Source organism: Pseudophryne corroboree, chromosome 1, assembly GCF_028390025.1.
Source record: "Pseudophryne corroboree isolate aPseCor3 chromosome 1, aPseCor3.hap2, whole genome shotgun sequence".
Classification (NCBI taxonomy): domain Eukaryota; kingdom Metazoa; phylum Chordata; class Amphibia; order Anura; family Myobatrachidae; genus Pseudophryne; species Pseudophryne corroboree.
In genome coordinates, this window is record NC_086444.1 from 482197497 (window position 1) to 482219108 (window position 21612).

The 21612-nt window shown below is 45.9% G+C and overlaps 1 protein-coding gene across 3 annotated transcripts in view; it reads left to right on the top strand.

Moving 5' to 3' along the window:
- The window catches only part of AGTPBP1 (ATP/GTP binding carboxypeptidase 1), a 455468-nt gene that overhangs the window by 109052 nt on the left and 324804 nt on the right, over window positions 1–21612 (top strand). For all 3 annotated transcript variants that reach the window (XM_063913782.1, XM_063913781.1, XM_063913783.1), the window contains exon 3: window positions 16278–16408. In XM_063913782.1, coding sequence (XP_063769852.1) covers window positions 16278–16408 — 131 coding nt within the window. The remainder of the gene's footprint in view (window positions 1–16277; window positions 16409–21612) is intronic.

Here is a 21612-nt window from a genome sequence, read left to right on the forward strand (position 1 = left end):
GCACACACGCTGTCGACGGAGTTAAGGGGGGTTGGGGTCAGGGGTGGATGCGGGCCATGCTGCACGTGGCAGCATGGTGTCGTTCGCCACCTCCTCAGATACTTCTGCATGTTGAAGGGATCTGAGAAGGTGACGAACGCCCCGTCCGTGCAATTGGAAATGCCCACATTGTTTAAAATATTGTGCCGTGTGTGAGCACCTTAACAATTCATGTTTTCCATGATGTTTTTTTTCTTCTAAATCACAATCTAATTTAGCAAATAACTGTCATAAATGTAAAGGAAATTCCTGAAAATAAACAGTTTTTTTTTCTTTTTTTCTTGTGTGTCTCTGTTTTACTAGTACCCCTTTCACATCGCAATGCCGGGTCGCACCCGCGAATTGGAAACTGGTCCTTCCCGGGTGCGACCCGGCATTGGACCCTTACACACTGGCTTCCCGACCCAGCGATATGCCGGGTTGGGTTGCCATTGGGGTCGGAGATCGCGGAGGTGGGGTGGAGGTGGCACTGGGAGATGAGATCATCTCCAGGCCGCCTCTGCCAATACTGTGAACGGGTCCCGGTAAACTGCACCTGACCCGGTAATAATCCGGGAATAACCCTTCTTTATTCCTGGGTTGAATTACCCGGTCTGGCGACCTGAGAATTCGGCAGTGACCCCTTTCACACCGCACAGCAACCCGCTTTGACATGGCAATATACCGTGTCGATAACAGGTTATTTGTGCGGTGTGAATGGGGTAATAGAGACACACAAGAATACCCCCTGAAGGGCATTGATTTTAAAGAAGTCTTGACTATTTCACACTTGGGGAGGATAGTTAACATCACTTCCTATATGAGAATGATAGAGCAATTTGTTTTCAAATGTCGAAGCCTTTTGCAACAAAACACCTTATACATTTCTCATAAGAGCATCGTCCCTGCATTTACACATGCATTTCCATAATTCTCCAGCTCTGCAAGGTACACGGAATTCTTAAATTTACATTAAGGGTTTTATTCAATAAGGGTTGGATCCATTCCGACATGCATTTGTCGGAATGGATCCGACAACCCCTATTCAGTCTCATCTCAATTTGCCTTTTAAAAAGTCGAATTGAGATGAGGGACCCAGAGGAGGAGAAGGATGAGGGGGATGGGGGGCGGGGGTGGAGCCGAGGGGACAGCCGCGGGCAGACGGAGAAGAGCAGTGCTACAGTAGCGCTGCAGAAGGATGTCTCACAGCCGCCCGACCTCACGGCAGTGTCCACCCGGCTCCAGCAAGCGTGACCTCACTTGCTGGAGCAGGGTGGGCACTGCCGTGAACGGCGCGGCTGTGAGACATCCTGCTGTAGCGCTGCTGTCCCCCATCTGCCCGCAGCTGTCCCCTGTCTCCCCGTGACTCTCATCCTCTAGGTCCCACATCTCAGTCCGACATTTTTTTATGTTGGACTGAGATGGTCGGAAACGGGGCCAAATCCTGTTGAATTTGGCCCCGTTTCACTCGAAAGTACGTGAATCGGCAGCTATACCGCCGATTCATATACTATTCGACAAGTCGAATTCCACGACTTGTCGAATAAAAACTGCTGGGACTGAATACGTCGAATCACTATTCGACCTTAAAAAGTCAAAACTACCGTCTTTTCGACTGACGGCAGTTTTTGACACTAATTGAATATACCCCTTAGGGGACATTTACTAAGCAGTGATAAGAGCGGAGAAGTGAGCCAGTGGAGAAGTTGCCCCATCAACCAATCAGCAGCTCAGAGGATGCTGGGACTCCGTAAGGACCATGGGGAATAGACGGGCTCCGCAGGAGACATGGGCACTTTAAGAAAGACAGTGGACTCTGGGTGTGCACTGGCTCCTCCCTCTATGCCCCTCCTCCAGACCCCAGTTATAGACTGTGCCCAGAGGAGAATGGGTGCACTGCAGGGAGCTCTCCTGAGTTTCCTGCTTAGAAAGCATTTTTGTTAGGATTTTTTCTCTTTTTCAGGGAGCACTGCTGGCAACAGGCTCCCTGCATCGTGGGACTGAGGAGAGAGGAGCAGACCTACTTAAATGATGGGCTCTGCTTCCTCGGCTACTGGACACCATTAGCTCCAGAGGGAGTGAACACAGGTTCGTCCTGGGCGTTCACCCCAGAGCCACGCCGCCGTTCTCCTCACAGAGCCAGAAGAAACGAAGACGTCTCAGGCGGCAGAAGCCTTCGGTGCTTCACTGAGGTAATGCACAGCACCGCAGCTGTGCGTCATTGCTCCCATACACCTCACACACTCCGGTCACTGTAAGGGCGCAGGGCAGGGCGCCCTGGGCAGCAATATAACACCTCTCCTATGGCAAAAGTCTATATACATGTACCTCAAGGACTCCACAGACCTTATAAAGAAATTAGAAATCCTGGAGTGGAAATCAGATTACCATTTAGTGACAGCAGATGTATCATCCCTGTACACCATTATCAAACACCTAGACGGTTTGGATTCGGTGTCACATTTCATATCAGAAGAGACCCATCTAAATCCATTCCAAGATTTTCTCCTAGAGGGAATAGAGTTGATTTTGAAGAACAACTTCTTTTTTTATGATGGTTCCTACTATTTACAAATAAAGGGGACTGCTATGGGTACCAGGTTCGCCCCGAGCTATGCCAACTTGTTCATGGCCAAATGGGAACAGGAATCCATGGACAGTTGGAGCGGCGTAAGGGCGGACCTGATTACCTGGGTTCGGTACATAGATGACATCTTTTTCATATGGCGTGGCACAGACTCTTCATTACAGGAGTTTTGCCAATTCCTAAATAATAACAATAAGAATATTGTACTTACCTTTGAAACCAGTATGACATCAGTACACTTTTTGGACCTTGAGATTTTCGTAGAGGAAGGTATATTGCATACACGGACCTATACGAAACCTACGGATTGCAATTCATTCATACCATCCACCAGCAATCATCACAATAACTGGCTTACATCGGTACCCAAAAGTCAATTTCACCGAATTAGGAAGAATTGCTCCAAATTGGAAGACTATCAGAAACAGGGAACTAAACTGAAAGAACAACTTTTAGCCAGGGGATATACAACAAGGACAGTGAATACTCCCTTTCAGGAATACTTGACAAGTAACAGAAGAGACCTTTTGGAGCCTAAGAAAAGAGATGAGAACCTGTCTGATGATATAGGTATACCCTTTATCACTAAATTCTGTAGCCAACACAAACAGATGGAATCCATTATTAGAAAACACTGGGGGATCCTTTTACGAGATCCAATGTTGAAAGGAACCTTGAAAGAAAAACCCAGATTCATATATAGAAGGGCAGATAATCTTAAGACCCACTTAGTCAAAAGTGTGGCACAGGAAAAGAAGAAACCAGGCACCATCATGACAAAAGGTTTTCATAGATGTGGCACTTGCAGTATGTGTAGAAACTGTAAAAGTTCAACATCTAAAATTACAGAATACACTTCCACCTCGACTGGAAAAATTAGACAGATTCAACAATTCATTACTTGTAACAGCAATCATGTAGTGTATCTCATCACTTGTTCATGTAATAAACAATATATCGGAAGGACCACCAGGAAATTAAAAGATCGCATGGCTGAACACGTACGTAACATCAAAAAAGGAGTTACCTCCCATGGAGTGTCAGCACATTTCAAAGACCATCATCATTGTCAGTTTAAGGATTTGACCTCCTTTTGTGGAATTCACATCATAAAGGGGAATTGGAGGAAAAACAACATGGAGGAGGAACTTGCGAAGAGAGAGATGCGAAGCATTTTTGAGATGGGCACTTTACATCCAGCCGGTCTAAATCTGGACTTTGAAACCAAATGGTTTTTGTAACAACCCTAGGTTCGAATATAAAGACACTTATTGCAGGTGATCATCAGATTGCAATACATCTGACATAAGGACCGCTCTTGTACTTTTATACCATATTTAGTTCAGTAATTGGGGGACCTCACTACCAATAGCACCTACTAACAACAGTTAATACATAGCATACTCAACCGTGTATAGTATACACTGCCATAATGTATCCCCCATCTTTTTAGTATTTGTGAACACTCCCCCTTCTTTTATGACTTTTTATTATTTTTCATTTTAATGTTATTATCACTTTTTCGGTTATAACCAGATGAATTCAGTATAACCACCATATTCATTCCTTTATTAGCAATTCCATTCATAATCATCCCCCAGGTGCGTTCCGATTGTTATGGAACGCACAAAGCAGGAAGCAGACAGGAACCCTTTCAGCGCGTCTATACCAGCCCATTACGTCATGCGTTCCATATTATCTGGAACGCAAAAGGACGGAACAAACACAAGACGCGAGATCCCACGTGACCAGTCGCGCCGCCGATCCCCGTCATATGTTCTGTATGACGCGGCACGCATCGGGCGCTACTGAGCCGGCGGAAGCACAGCATTCTGAATCTGGTCAGGTGCTTCCGCCGGAAATCCGGCGGATACACTATGCGTTCCACATGAATTGGAACGCAAAGCGCTAGAATGTAACATCATTTCAATAGTATACACACCGATTTCAGCAGGCCCAGTGTAATAACTAAATAAATCATTCAGTCATCATATCTAAGAGACACTTTTTAGTGAAATAAGGAATCAATTAGATAATAGGGTCCCGCCCAGGAAGGGGCGGATATATACACCATACCAGGTATAAATAGAGGGTATGGTAGGGCTCACATGCACCTTGATAAAGACTAAACAGTTGAAACGCGTTGGTGGAGCATGTGAGGGTTTGAAGTACCACTCCAACTAGTTCTATCAGCAGGAAAGCGGTGAGATATCCCGGGTTAACATCTATTTCACTGTTGGATTGTGCTGTATAACATCTTTTTTTTTTATAATAAAGGTATATGATCCTCACACACCCCTTCGTGTTTGTGCTTAATACCGAGCCCAATACGAAGTCAGGAAGTGAGTGAGGACGATTATTCAGCCTGCTGAAAAAAAGAAACCGTTACATGGAAGAACGGCGTCTGTTGAAGAAAGCACGGATGTGAGCATCATTCAGAAGTATTTGCATGTGAATATTTGGGGCACATCTATTCTGGTACCAGGAGTATTTCACTTAGAGGCTTTAAAGAAACCTTTATAGGCTTTTTCCAAGTGTACGAAAGTAAGCACACATGTGAGGAGCCACGTTTATCTTGAACACCAGGGTGAACCCTTACAGATACCGTCACACTTTCCCGTATCACCATAGTCTACGGAGTCCGGGCAGAAGTCACCCTCCTTTAAATTAACTCTTTTTGGAACTTCTACTGAACTTTTGTATACCATTTGTGTTCTTTTTTCGCATGTCATCAAATGGAATTGAATTTAATTCCTACGAAGACCACCCATTGTGAAAATTCATGGACTCCTTTAATAGATTTCATCGACAGTGACCATCACGGTAAAATACCACTGCTATTTTGACTTTGCGCCAACAGTAGGTTTCCATCCTATCTTTCATTTTATGTATATAAAAGAGCCCCCGCCATTTTTTAGTAAGTTTGAGCGGGACAGAAGCCCGCCGCCGAGGGGGCGAGGCTTCTCCCTCAGCACTCACCGGCGCCATTTTCTCTCCACAGCACCGCTGAGAGGAAGCTCCCCGGACTCTCCCCTGCTTACACACGGTGAAAGGGGGTTTTAAAGTAGAGGGGGGGCACATTATTGGCGTTTATACATTCAGCAGCGCTACTGGGTAAACAATCTGTGTTTTTCTCCAGGGTTATGTAGCGCTGGGGTGTGTGCTGGCATACTCTCTCTCTGTCTCTCCAAGGGGCCTCAGGGGGAACCTGTCTTCAGAAAAGATATTCCCTGTGTGTGTGAAGTGTGTCGGTACGTGTGTGTCGACATGTTTGACGAGGAAGGCTCACCTGAGGAGGAGGGGGAGTGCATGATGATCAGGTCGCCGTCGGCAACGCCGACACCGGACTGGGTGGATATGTGGAATGTCTTGAATGCAAATGTAAATTACTGCATAAACGATTAGACAAGGCTGAAGCTAGGGATCAGTCAGGTAGTCCCATGCCTGTCCCTGTGGCTCCAGGACCTTTGGGGTCTCAAAAACGCACCATATCCCATATCACTGACTCAGATACCGACACAGATACTGACTCTAGTGTCGACTATGAGGATGCAAAATTACAGCCAAAGGTGGCGAAAGGTATTCGTTACATGATTATTGCCATTAAAGAGGTTTTGCATATCACTGAGGAACCCCCTGTCCCTGACACGAGGGTAGACATGTATAAAGGGAAAAAGCCTGAGGTCACTTTCCCGTCCTCTTTTGAACTAAGCAACTTGTGCGAAAAGGCTTGGGAATCTCCAGATAGGAGACTACAAGTTCCCAAAAGGATTCTTATGGCGTATCCCTTTCCACAAAAGGACAGGATACGATGGGAATCTTCGCCGAAGGTAGACAAGGCGCTGACATGCTTATCCAAGAAGGTGGCACTGCCTCCCCAGGATACTGCTACCCTCAAGGATCCTGCTGATCGTAAGCAGGAGGTTACCATGAAGCACATTTACACACATTCCGGTACTATCGTTAGACCAGCTATGGCATCGGCCTGGGTGTGTAGTGCTGTCGCAGCATGGACAGATTCCTTATCTACGGAACTTGACACCCTAGATAAGGATACCATTCTAATGACCCTAGAGCATATCAAAGATGCGGCTTTATATATGAGGGATGCTCAGAGACATTTGTTTACTAAGCTCCAGAATAAATGCTATGTCTATTTCTGCTAGGCGACTCCTGTGGACCCGACAGTGGACGGGGGATGCCGACTCAAAGCGGCATATGGAGCCTTACAAGGGGGAGGAGTTGTTTGGAGAAGACCTCTCGGACCTTGTCTCTACTGCTACGGCCGGTAAATCGAATTTCTTACCTTATGTCCCCCCGCAGCATACTAAAAAGGCACCTCCTTATCAAATGCAGTCCTTTCGTTCCAATAAAAGCAAGAAGGTACGGGGAACGTCCTTCCTTGCCAGAGGAAAAGGCAAGGGAAAAAAGCTGCATGCAGCTAGTTCCAAGGAGCAGAAGTCCTCCCCTACTTCTGCAAAGTCCACCGCATGACGCTGGGGCTTCCTGGGGGGAGTCAGCTCAAGTGGGGGCACGTCTTCGATTTTTCAGCCAGGTCTGGGTTCACTCACAGGTGGATCCCTGGGCTATAGAGATTGTTTCTCAGGGATACAGGCTGGAATTCGAAGACGTGCCTCCTCGCCGGTTTTTCAAATCGGCTCTGCCAGCTTCCCCGTGGGAAAGGGAGTTAGTGTTGACTGCAATTCAAAAATTGTATCTTCAACAGGTGATAGTCAAAGTTCCTCTTCTCCAGCAAGGCAAGGGGTATTACTCTACCCTGTTTGTGGTCCCGAAACCGTACGGTTCGGTAAGGCCCATTTTGAATCTAAAATCCCTGAACTTGTACTTGAAAAAGTTCAAGTTCAAGATGGAATCGCTCAGAGCGGTCATCGCCAGCCTGGAGGGGGGGGGGGGATTGGATGGTGTCCCTGGACATAAAGGATGCATACCTTCATGTTCTGATTTTCCCTCCTCACCAGGCGTTCCTGAGATTTGCAGTACAGGACTGTCATTACCAATTTCAGACATTGGCGTTTGGGCTTGCCACAGCCCCGAGAATTTTCACCAAGGTAATGGCGGAAATGATGGTGCTCCTGCGTAAGCAGGGTGTCACAATTATCCCATACTTGGACGATCTCCTCATAAAGGCGAGATCTCGGGAGAAGTTGCTGGACAGCGTGTCGCTGTCAGTAAGGATGTTGCAGGGGCACGGCAGGATTCTCAATATACCGAAGTCCCAGCTAGTCCCTACAACGCGCCTGACCTTTCTGGGTCTGATTCTAGACACAGACCAGAAAAAGGTTTTTCTTCCGATGGAAAAGGCTCAGGAGCTCATAGCCCTGGTCCGGAACCTATTAAAGCTAAAAAAGGTTTCAGTGCATCACTGCACGCGTGTCCTGGGGAAGATGGTGGCATCGTACGAGGCCATACCCTTCGGAAGGTTCCATGCGAGTACCTTTCAATGGGATCTACTGGACAAATGGTCCGGGTCCCATTTACAAATGCATCAGATGATCACCCTGTCTCCCAGAGCCAGGGTATCTCTCCTGTGGTGGCTGCACAGTGCTCACCTCCTAGAAGGCCGCAGGTCCGGGATTCAGGACTGGATCCTGGTGACCACGGACGCAAGCCTCCGAGGTTGGGGAGCAGTCACACTGGGAAGAAATTTCCAAGGTCTCTGGTCGAATCTAGAGACTTGTCTCCACATCAACGTCCTGGAGTTGAGGGCCATATACAACGCCCTACGCCAGGCGGAGGCATTGCTTCGGGACAAACCGGTTCTGATTCAGTCAGACAATATCACAGCAGTGGCTCATGTAAACCGCCAAGGCGGCACAAGGAGCAGAGCGGCCATGGCAGAAGCGACCAGGATTCTTTGCTGGGCGGAAGGCCATGTAAGTGCCCTCAGCAGGCACGACCTGCATCCGGGAGAGTAGGGACTGCATCAAGAAGTCTTCGCACAGATCGTGGGTCGGTGGGGACTGCCTCAGATAGACATGATGGCGTCCCTTCTCAACAAAAAGCTAAAGCGGTATTGCGCCAGGTCAAGAGACCCTCAGGCGGTAGCGGTGGGCGCTCTAGTGACACCTTGGGTGTTCAGATCGGTCTATGTGTTCCCGCCTCTACCTCACATACCCAAGGTGTTGAGAATAATAAGACTAAGAAGAGTAAGGACAATCCTCATTGTTCCAGATTGGCCACGAAGGACTTGGTATCCGAATCTGCAAGAGTTGCTCACAGAAGATCCGTGGCCTCTTCCTGCTGCAGCAGGTCCTGATCAAGGCTAGGAAGGACATGACATTGAAACATTATCACCGTATATGGCGAAAATATGTTTCTTGGTGTGAGGCCAGGACTGCTCCTACGGAGGAGTTCCATTTGGGTCGTCTGCTTTACTTCCTGCAAACAGGAGTGACTTTGGGCCTAAAATTAGGGTCCATAAAGGTCCATATTTCGGCCTTATCCATTTTCTTTCAAAAGGAATTGGCTTCTCTTCCTGAAGTACAGACATTCGTGAAGGGGGTGCTGCATATTCAGCCTCCTTTTGTACCTCCGGTGGCGCCGTGGGATCTTAATGTGGTATTAAGTTTCCTCAAGTCGCCTTGGTTTGAACCACTCGCAACAGTGGAGTTGAAATATCTCACTTGGAAAGTGGTCATGTTGTTGGCCTTGGCTTCTGCGAGGCGTGTTTCGGAATTAGCGGCTTTGTCACATAAAAGCCCCTATTTGGTTTTCCACGTGGATAGGGCAGAATTGAGGACTCGTCCTCAATTTCTGCCTAAAGTGGTCTCTTCTTTTCATATGAATCAACCTATTGTCGTGCCTGTGGCTACACGGGACTTGGAGGATTCCGAGGCCCTTGATGTGGTCAGGGCTTTGAAGATTTATGTGGCCAGAACAGCGAGGGTTAGGAAAACTGAAGCGCTGTTTGTTCTGTATGCAGCCAACAAAGTTGGCGCGCCTGCTTTAAAGCAGACTATTGCTCGCTGGATCTGTAACACGATTCAGCAGGAGCATTCTACGGCAGGATTGCCATTGCCTAAATCAGTTAAGGCCCACTCCACTAGGAAGGTGGGCTCGTCTTGGGCGGCTGCCCGAGGGGTCTCTGCATTACAGTTGTGCCGAGCAGCTACTTGGTCGGGGTCAAACACCTTTGCAAAGTTCTATAAATTTGATACCCTGGCTGAGGAGGACCTCCTGTTTGCTCAATCAGTGCTGCAGAGTCATCCGCATTCTCCCGCCCGTTTGGGAGCTTTGGTATAATCCCCATGGTCCTTACGGAGTCCCAGCATCCTCTAGGACGTTAGAGAAAATAAGATTTTACACTTACCGGTAAATCTATTTCTCGTAGTCCGTAGAGGATGCTGGGCGCCCGTCCCAAGTGCGGACTTCTTCTGCAAGACTTGTATATAGTTATTGCTTACATAAGGGTTGTGTTATAGTTTCATCGGTTTAGACCGAGACTATGTTGTTTGTTCATACTATTAACTGGGTAGTTATCACAAGTTATACGGTATGATTGATGTGGCTGGTATGAATCTTGCCCTGGGATTCCCAAAAATCCTTTCCTCGTACTGTCAATCTCCTCTGGGCACAGTTTCTCTAACTGGGGTCTGGAGGAGGGGCATAGAGGGAGGAGCCAGTGCACACCCAGACTCCAAAGTCTTTCTTAAAGTGCCCATGTCTCCTGCGGAGCCCGTCTATTCCCCATGGTCCTTACGGAGTCCCAGCAACCTCTACAGACTACGAGAAATAGATTTACCGGTAAGTGTAAAATCTTATTTTTGTAGTATGCAAATAATAGATGTTACTTCAGTGCTGATTGGTTGCCATGGGCAACTTCTCCACTGGCTCACTTCTCCGCTCTTATCACTGTTTAGTAAATGTCCCCCTTAGTCACTTACAGGACGTGTAATATGATAGTTGAAAATAGCACTGCAGCACAAGAGATTAACCTCCTCAGTGCCACAGCCGTCATCTGGGCTGGGTCATTTGGTGTATACATTTCCAGCATAATGAGGATTAAAAGTGGTCAATTATGACTCATAAGTAGAATCTAGAACAATGTTACAAGATTCTGAACTGCTCTAGTTCAGCCTCCCAACAAGGCATGATAACAACTGTGTACAGGAAGGGAACGTCCGGCCATGTTATGGAAGGACAATCAGACATGGAGTGTTCTACAACAGACAGGTAAATGTGTATTTGAATGTAAAAGAATCTCGTCCCAAGAAAGTAAATAATATTTTTTTTATTGATACAAATACTCTGTAGAAATAATTTATTTCCAATTGTGATATAAGCTGCCAACATAACGACACTTCTCATTGGTAAATGTTTAAACTATCTAGAATCAACTTGTCATTGTAAGTTTCTGAAACAAATGGATTTTGTATCTATAGTTATGCATGTGATTGTTAACTCTGGTGTTCCACAAAAATTGTTTAAATTTTTTGACAATTACAATTTTAGCAATTTAGCTAGCCACAAGTTATAGGGTATGTTTCCCAAAATGTCATCTTTGAAAAATAGAGCCTTTGATTATGTTGATATTTTGTTTGGTCGTGGGAAGGGGGGGATTAGTAGCACTTATGTTCTACTAAAACCTTAGCAGGTGAACCAGAGACTGGGGCTAATGTTGAACTGGGCATGTGCCTGTTTGCGGAGGTACAAATACTGCAATTTGTACTCTGCATGGCCATCATAATAGCATATGCATGTGTGTATATTTAGATCTCTTGCTACATTACGCTTGGAAAGGTGGGAATGGGTAAGGAAGGGGTGTGCAGATGCAGTCCAAGTATAGTGAGGTTTCTCAATATTGTCAACCGAGGCAGTCCTGCATAAAGATTCATATATGCCTCCCAGTAGCCATATCCCTTCCTTATGTTAGGGTTAGGTGATGTACAAATGACCTAATCCTGGCACATATGCTACTGATGCATAGCTGAATGCATGTTGAAATGCCTTTTGTCTCTAAATGGATGTGTGGATATACACTCTGTACCCACTCTCTAATGCAGAACCTTTTATCTGATGCAGAAGGTACAAATATTTCACTATATCCATTAACAGACCCACAGCTCTTTGGCCTACCTCTGCCATGTGCAGCAGTTGGAAGAGACCCCTATTGTAGTTCTGGTTGTACTCATTTTTTACAAGTAACGGTTACTTATATAGTGCCACCATATTTTGTTACACTTCACAATTGGGAATAAAACATCACTAATCACTAGTATCATACAAAGAGGTAAGAGGGACCTGCTCACAACCTTACAATCTGTAGGGAAATAGGCATTGATACACAAGAAGTGCTACATATAGTATATTGGGCCAGCCAGATTGCAGATGTTCTTGGTGGCCTCCATGGCCGGTCATACAGAAATATTGGCCTGAGGTCAGTGGGATGTACTGTAAGTGTAGTAAGAAAATATGTAAAGTTATGTGTGGACTTTGTATAGGAGAGCTAATTAGTAAATTAGCTTACAGTGGTTATGTGGATAGTTCTGGAATTTGATAAACTCTTCTAGATTGGGGGAAGCAAACACTTATTTCATACTACACCTGGGGCCATGGAGTGGATTGATTTTTACCTGAGATGAGAGAGCAAGATTGCAGAGTCTGGATACTAAATGCAATAATGTTGTAATATGTAGAAGATATATGATATCTTTCCACTCCTGGATGTGCAAACAAGCTCTGATATACCACCCTTAGGGGGTAATTCAAATGTTATCGCACCCCCGATCTTCCGTCTAAAGTGACAGGAGATCGCAGGGTGATATTCAAATGTCCCCGCTGATTGCGCCCAAAATGCTCTGGTTTAGGTGTGCAAAGCACCTGAACCCGACTAAAGTAATTCGTTTGAGCATGAAAAGACCAGTTTGGTTGCCCAAATGGGTCTCTTTACACGCATTTCTGCTCGCTACCCCCAGGGATAGTGAGCTGAAATGATGTTGTCATGCCCATTGGCAGCAACATTTGAATAGCTGCCAGCGGGCGTGATTGTGGGCGGGAGGGGACACACACAATTGAATCTGGCTCTAAGTGTTTAGCTGAGTGCGTTCAGCCACCCAAGGTGTGTGTATATCTGGATGCGACCACACACCCAAGAGTGGTATACCCATCTTATAAAATGGCCCCTATTGTGACTAAATAGTTCTACATGGAAATGATGTAGGGTGAAACACCTATTCCTATGACTTTCCTAGAAAACACTGTAACGTAGCACTTCGTATGCCGCCCGCATTCGCACACAGAATATAGGCATGCTGCATAGCCTTTTAATCAGCAGAGTCTGCTTGTGCGTCCTGTTCACATAGTAATGTGAATAATTTGCATTTTCTGCAAATAAAGACACCCAACGCTAACGGAGTGGCATGGGACCTGTGGGCTCACTCGCACCAGGCATCTCCTGTTAAGTGGCTTATTGAGGCAAAGTGTGAGGACACATCTCAATGCAAAGGCAGAGGGATTAAAAAACTTTGGGGGTATACATACTAAAGGTTGATTTTTCATAGATTTTTATCTATTTCAATTGATGAAAATTGATCTAAATCTATATTGTGTTTCTGGGGCTAAAACACACATGTAGTAACATTTAAAAATGAATATATAAAGACCCCCCCCCAAAAAATAAAAATAAAAAACATCCCTTAGTACATGTGTGTGATAGCCCCTGAAATGCAATATTGACTTTAGATCAATTTTCACAAATTTAATACCAATAAAAAAAAGAAAATAACAGGTAGTAGATAAAAATGTAAACACTTGGGTAATTAAGAAACACCCAGCTTGCTAAAGCAATTGTTTTATGGTGATGCTTGTGCATTAATGAAGTTATGTATAAAAATGTTAGCCTGCCCTGCTTACTTATAATTGTGTCTGGCATGGTTGCAAGAGTGAGTTTGCAATTTGTTCCTGTATTCTTAGGTACATCCATGACAGAGACTCTTCAATTACAGTACTTCTCGAGCAGCATTGTCTAAGGCAGTGGTTCCCAAATTATTTTGAATCACAGCACCCTTGAGTATCAGAAATTTTTTCAGGGCACCCCTAGGCCAAAAGTTTATTATTACGAAATTTAGAAAGAAATATTAAATCAAGTAAATTGTGTTTATATGTCATCCTTATGGTGTGTACACACAGTGAGATTTTTTTCTTACGATTTTGACTATATAGTCAAAATCATAAGAAAAGTTAGTGAAGATCGCAAGGCTGAAAGTCACCTTGCGATCCTGATTTGATGCCGATGCGCGGTCGGCATCGCAAAAATAGACTGTGCAGGCAAGTCAATTTTGACTATCTCTATGGAAGAAATAGTCAAAATTGACACTTAGCCAAAATCGCACATAGTGAGTATCGCAAGCACATACTGAGTGTGCTTGCGATACTGACTATGTGCCGACCTAGCCCCTGTCGCATAGTGAGAATCGGGCATAGCCCGAATCTCACCGTGTGTATGGGCCATCAGGTTCAGTTGTGTGGTGAGGGAAAAGATTTACTTCTGTTTGTCCAAATATTTTGTAAATGACAGCCACCAGCACTGGGTTTGCCTATTACGTTTACCATAAATAATTTGAATTGGTCCTGGACCACTAATCCAAGGGGGATTTGGTCTCTAGGTCGACAAGACTTAGGTCGACCACTATTGGTCGACAGAGACTCTGTCGACGTGACAAAAGGTCGACATGAGTTTTTCACACTTTCTTTTTCATTTTTTGAACTTTTTCATACTTTACGATCCACGCGGACTACAATTGGGAACGGTAACCACTTTGCCCGAAGTCGCGAGCCATGCGAGGGGACAGGGTGCACTAATTGGGGTTCCCGGTCACTCTACAAAGAAAACGTTACCAATTTAAAAAAAAAAAAAAATAATGTCAATGTATTTTCATGTCGACCTAGAGTCCCTGTTGACCTAGAAACCATGTCGACCTACTTACTGTCGAACAATAATGGTCGACCTAGACACTGTAGCCCTAAGTCCAGTCTATCTAACATACCACACCCAATCCAAGGCTCCCATGCAATTGCACTGAGGCACCCCAGGGTGCCACGGTACACAGTATGAGAACCACTGGTCTAAGGTGATGTCACCATGGATCTCTGATGGAAATACTTGAGTGGATGTAGATTCTCGAAACAGGATTGTGAAATCTGTTCATTATATGGAAATGCAAAAAAAAAACATTTCTGCAGTAGCTGATCACCTGATCTGTTGAAAATTATGACCTGTGGCATGACTGTAGTGTCTTCTAGAATGGCAATATCCCCATTCACATAACTGGTATGGTGGTTCAGCAGTTTGATGATTATGGGGTGTATTCAATAGCTGTCAGAAGCTGCCGTCTTGTTAGAAAGACGGCAGCTTCCGACAGATTTCGGTTGGAAAGGGTTCCTACCTATTCAAAATGAATTCCTGAATTGTCGGAAAACACGTGGATCGGTGGAATAGCCGCTGATCCGCGTGCTTTTATCAGAAATGGGGCCAAATCTGACAGGCTTTGGCCCCCTTTCTGACAAACTCAATCCGACTTGAAAACAAGTCTGATTGAGGAGAGGAGACGGGGAGTGGTGCGGCGGGCTACGGGGATGAGAAGTACCTTGCCTGGCCGTCACCTGGCCAGGCACGTCTCTCCCTGCAGCGCCTCCCTCCCCTCGGCCGCAGACATCACCGGCGCAGACCCTGGCAGCTCCCCCCTGCCGCCCGTCTCTTACCTCGCTGCCCCAACCAGGATACTGACCTGCTGCTGTGACACTAGGCCTCGGCCACGCGGCCCTCTCCGGCTGGGATCGCAAGCCTGCAAGTGAAAGAGTAGCTGCATCAACATATGCATGTTGGAATGGATCCGACACTTATTGAATATACCCCTATATCACTGTCAGCCATATGTCATAGTATTCAGTAATTTTATAGCAAATGTAGAACAATTATTACCTTTCCTAAGAAACGCACACAAACCCTGAAGCAGAGTTGTCTTTAGAGGTCACCTGCATGCAATTAAAGTGCTACAAATTGATTTCTTTTAAATACACTAGTTTTTTTAGCACTGACATTCGATTGGCTTACGTATAAATCAAATAAATGTCCCTAGTCAAAGCTTATTTTAAAACCCGCTGAGGTCAGCTTATTCTCATAATGTCCGTAATAAGGGAGTATATTTTAGGAGGGGAATATAAAGGTTGAAATGTTGTACTAACCCTTTATGTTTATTTAAAGGAAATTCCCATCATTGACCATAAACTATCTCAAAATGTCATTTAAAACATCTGTACATATCAACAAGAGCTGATTCTTGGAATCTGCCTGTTGAAAAGATTTGTGCTAGCTTCCTAAAATATAATCCTCTATTTCCCTTTTTTTTTAATTTTTTTTTGTCCAACCCTTAATGGCTTCCGAGATCCTTATAGTTTATTATTACACTCTGTCCTCATCAAGTACATTGATTCCTGTGCAGGGGCTAAATGTTTACTGACATTGTCAAAAAGGTCTCTCTCTGTCGTCAACAGCTGAACTACACATACCAGTATGCCGAGACACAATTCACAATTGTGCTGTTCAGGCATGCTAAAGTGTGTAGTGTCACATGATACCTATCTCTGTCATAGTGTATTGTACTAATACACAAATCCTGTTTTTATAAATTGGTTCTTCATTGTTTTTTTGCAGCCCTTCAAACAATTCTCGGATTGTGACTCTCCTATCGCAGCTGGAAAAAATCAACACTGAATCAACAGCCTTAGATCCAGATAATGCAAGATTTGTCACTGCAAAAATCCTGCACTTGGCACAAACCCAAGGTAGAATTATACTAGCAATTATTGATAAAACAGCAGTCCTTTTGAATGGAATGCTAAACTGATTTGTGTGCTAGTTTAATGTATTGAATAACATTGAGACCTAAAACATTCTGACAAGTTCATGATGCGATATCCATAGCAAGGAGATTTATCTTGCGTCCGAGAGGATGCTGGGGTCCACATTAGTACCATGGGGTGTAGAAGGGTCCACTAGGAGCCATTTGGTACTTTTAAGAAATTGATAGTGTGGGCTCCCTCTATGCCCCTCCTACCAGACTCAGTTTAGAAAATGTGCCCGGAGGAGTCGGTCACGCTTGGGAAACTCCTGAAGAGTTTTCTGCATTTATTTTCCTTTTTATTGTTTTTAGGCAGGTCCAGACTGCCTGCTTCATTGGACTTAGGTGGGGCAACAGCCCAACCTCCCTAGGGTTAATGGTCCCGAGCCCCGCTGACAGGATACTGAGCTCCTGAGAGGGTCCTATTCGCAAGCCCCACCACGGCGAGCATACAGACCCGCAGCACGCCGCCTCCTCTAACAGAGCCAGAAGTAAGAAGAGTGGTGAGTAGGTGGCCGACGTACCAGTTAGCGGGTTGCCAGCTGTCATGGCGGCACAAGAGGTAGGAGCGCAGCGCTGAAAAGCAGGCTTCGGCTCCAGAGGCAAACAGGATGCTGTGTGTTCCGCTGTGAGGAGCGAGCTGAAGCCACAATACACATATACCCACACTGGCACAAATTCTACAGGGGTTTTAACCCACTGTAGAACAGAAATTACCTCAGCCAGTATAAAAAAAACAGGAAGACCGCGCTCCATTAAGTGGATGGGCCTTCACTATGAGCGGATCCAGCAGCTCACCAGCGCCATTTTCCCTCTGCAGCTATCCACAGGCAGACTGTCAGGTAAGCGCAGCTCCTCCACAAAGACTCCAGAGCACCTCAGCGGTACCAGGGGGTCATAGGAAGGGGGAAAGCAATATTTGGTATAGTAAACCCTATTTAGGGCACTTAGTTTGCGACCCAGCTAAACTTGTACTTTAGCTATAGGGGCGCTGTGTGGCTGGCTCCATTATACTCTGTGTCTCCCTAGAAGGCTCTGTGTGGGCTAACTCTGTTTTACCCTATTTTCCTGTGTGTGTGTGTGTGTGTGTGTATTCTTTTGCATTTACTATGTCAAAGGAGGTGTGTATCGTGCACAGCAGAGTGTTTTTTTCAATTTGGGGGACCACTGCCGTGTACTCAGGATAGTACACATTCTCAGGCTAGTGAATCTGAACCAGTATGGTTAGATTCATTAAAAGGGATGATTTCAAATATTTCAAATAAATTGTCCCAAAATGAGAAGGAGACGCAATACTTAAGGCAATCTGTTGATGACCTGATGATTAGAGATTCAGTGGTCATTCCAGCGTCTCAGACCCCTAACATTTGTGCACAGAAGCGCACTCTGGCCCAAATCATGCAGCCTGATGATGATGATGTATCAGACCCGGAGGAAGGTGAGGTGGACTCGGGAGGGGGGGATGCAGCTTTATCACAGGCCCTGATAGAAGCTATTAGAGATGTTGTGCACATCCCTGATAAGGAATCAGAGGACGAGGAGGAATCTTATTTTAATGTAAAAAGGACATCCTCAGCTACTTTCCCTGTATCTTAGGAATTAAATTCCCTATTTGAAGTAACTTGGGTAAATCCTGACAAGAAGTTTCAGGTCCCAAAACTGTTACCCACCTCCTTCCCGTTTCCTCAGGATGACAGGGAAAAAATGGGAAAACCCACCGTTGACGCATCGGCCTCTAGGCTGTCACGTAAGATAGTTTTACCTGTCCCTGGGGCAGCTTCCTTGAAGGATGCTGCAGACTGCAAGATTGAAACCACTCTCAAATCTCTGTACACAGCTGCGGGGGTGGCCCAGAGACCCAGTATAGCTTGTGCATGGATCTCTAGGGCCATTGCTAAATGGTCAGGTAATCTAATTAACGGATTGATTCCTTATCCAGGGGGGAGATCATTTTACTCCTACAGCATATTCAGGATTCTGCTAACTTTATGGCGGAGGCCATAAAGGAAATTGGTTTACTCAATGCACGCATCACTGCCATGGCAGTGTCAGCACGCAGGGGCTTGTGGCTACGCCAGTGGACTGTGGATTCCAGGAAAGGCATGGAAAGACTACCTTTCACAGGTGAAGCCCTTTTTGGATATGAACTGGATACGTGGATATCCAAGGCTACTGCGGGTAAGTCTACATACCTTCCTTCCGCAGCTCCCCGGCTAGAAAATCCTACACTGCTTCAACTGTGCAGTCCTTTCGGACAGCGAAGTTTAAAAACAAAACCAAAGGTTCTTCTACGGACTTCAAATGCAATAGAGGTAAACCCAGAAAACCAGCAACTGCAGGTTCACAGGAACATAACCCCGGTTCTGCTTCCTCTAAGCCTTCGGCATGACGGTGGACCGCACAGCCTGGAAGACAGGCAAGTGGGAGCCTGTTTGAGATTCTTCAGTCACATTTGGGCATCGTCATGCCAGGATCCCTGTGTCAAAGATCATATAGCCCAGGGCTACAGACTGGAGTTTCAGGAACTCCCACCTCACAGATTCTTCAAATCAGGCTTACCAGCTTCTCAAGAAGCAAGTATGACTTTACAAGAAGCAATTCAGAAACTGGTCTCAGATGACTCAGGTCATTGTTCCACTTCCACTTCAGCTGCAAAACCAGGGTTATTAGTCCAACCTGTTTGTAGTTCCGAAACCGGACGGTTCGGTAAGGCCCATTTTAAATCTCAAGTCGTTGAACCTGTACTTACGGGTGTTCAAGTTCAAGATGGAATCTCTGAGAGCGGGGATCTCAGGTCTGGAGGTGGGGGAATTCTTGGTGTCTCTGGATATCAAGGATGTGTACCTTCATATTCCGATTTGGCCGCCTCATCAGGATTATCTAAGGGTTTGCATTACAGGAGTGTCACTACCAGTTCCAGGCCCTGCCATTTGGCCTCTCTACGGCACCGATAATGTTCACCAAGGTAATGGCAGAGATGTTGTTTCTCCTCCGCAAACAGGGAGTGAACATAATACCTTACCTGGATGGTCTGCTGCTAAAAGCACTATCCAGGGAGAGGTTGTTAGTCAACATTACCCTCTCAACCCGACTACAGGATCTCGGGTGGATTTTGAACCTACCAAAATCTCATCTGGAACCCAACACGGAGGCTTCCGTTCCTAAGGATGATATTGGATACGGAGGCGCAGAAGGTATTCCTTCCATTGGAAAAAGCATTGGTGATCTAGTCGATGGTGTGGGATGTTCTAAGACAAACCCGGACATCGGTGCATCTATGCTTTCCTCTTCTGGGAAAGATGGTAGCCACTTACGAGGCGTTGCAGTATGGATGGTTTCTCGCAAGACTCTTCCAGATGGATCTGTTGGACAAATGGTCCGCATCACATTTTCACATGCACCAGAGGCTCCGTCTGTCACCAAAAGCCAAGATTTCTCTTCTGTGGTGGCTTCAGACTTCTCACCTGACAGAGGGCCGAAGGTTTGGGATTCAAAATTGTATTTTGCTAACCACGGACGCAAGCCTCAGAGCAGTCACCCAAGGGGAATAGTTCCAAGGAAAATGGTCAAGTCAGGAACCCATTCTTCCAATCAACATTCTGGAACTAAGGGACATATACAATGCCCTTATACAGGCGTCGCATCTTCTTCAAAATCAAGCCATTCAGATTCAGTCGGACAATGTGACAGTGGTAACGTACATAAACCGACAAGGCGGAACGAAGAGCAGGGCAGCAATGTCAGAGGTAACCAGGATTCTCCTCTGGGAAGAAAGACACGCTGTGGCGTTGTCCCCGATCTTCATTCCTGGAGTAGACAACTGGGAAGCAGACTTCCTCAGCAGACACGGCTTCCACCCTGGAGAGTGGGGTCCTCACCCGGAGGTGTTCGGGTGCTTGACATGTCTGTGGGGAATGCCACAAATTGACATGATGGCCTCTCATCTCAACAAGTAGTTCAAGCGGTATTGTTCCAGGTCGAGGGACCCGCAAGCAGTGGCGGTGGACGCTCTGGTGACTCCACGGACTGGCCAAGAAGGGCCTGGTATGTGGATCTACTGGAGGTGCTCCTACCTCTTCGCGAGGACCTTCTCCAAAAGGGGCAGTTTGTCTATCAAGACTTACTATGGCTACGTTTGATGGCCATGGAGGTTGAGCGTCAAATTCTAGCCCGGAAAGGGATCCCGGCTAGGGTTATTCCAACCCTGATCCAAGCCAGAAAGGGGGGGGTAACATCTAAACATTACCACCGTATTTGTGAAAAATACGTCTCTTGGTGTGAGTACAGGAAATTTCCTGTAGTGGAATTTCAACTGGGATGTTTTCTCCTTATTCTGCAGTCAGGTGTGGATGTGGGCCTACGTTTGGGCTCCATAAAAGTCCAGATTTTGACCTTATCCAATTTCTTCCAGAAACAATTGGCTTCTCTCCCTGAGGTTCAGACATTTTTGAAGGGGGTTCTACACATCCAATCGCCCTTTTGTACCTCCTACGGTACCTTGGGATCTCAACGTGGTGTTGCAGGTCCTGCAATCGGAATGGTTTGAGCCTTTAGAGGACGTTGACGTCATGTTTCTTATGTGGACGGCTGTCACACTGTTGGCCTTGGCTTCTGCGAGGTGTGTGTTGGAGCTGGGGCCGTTGTCTCACAAAAGCCCCTATTTCATTTTTCATGAAGATAGGCCTGAACTCAGAACTCGGCAGCAATTTCTTCCAAAGGTGGTGTCTGCATTTCATATCAACCAACCTATTGTGGTTCCGGTGGTTACCGACACCTCTGCTACTTCAAAGTCCTTGGATGTTGTGAGGGCTTTGAAGATCAATGTGAAGAGGACAGCTCGTCACAGAAATTCTGACTCGCTGTTTGTTCTCTATGATCCCAATAAAATTGGGTGTCCTGCTTCAAAGCAGACAATTGCACGCTGGATCAGGCTTACTATCGAGCATGCTTATTCCACGGCAGGATTGCTGTGTCCAAAATCTGTACAGGCCCACTTTACTAGATCGGTGGGTTCTTCCTGGGCGGCTGCCCGGGGTGTCTAGGCTTTACAGCTCTGCCGAGCAGCTACTTGGTCAGGTTCGAACACGTTTTACAAGTTTGATACTTTGGCCTCTGAGGACCTTCAGTTTGGTCAATCAGTTCTGCAGG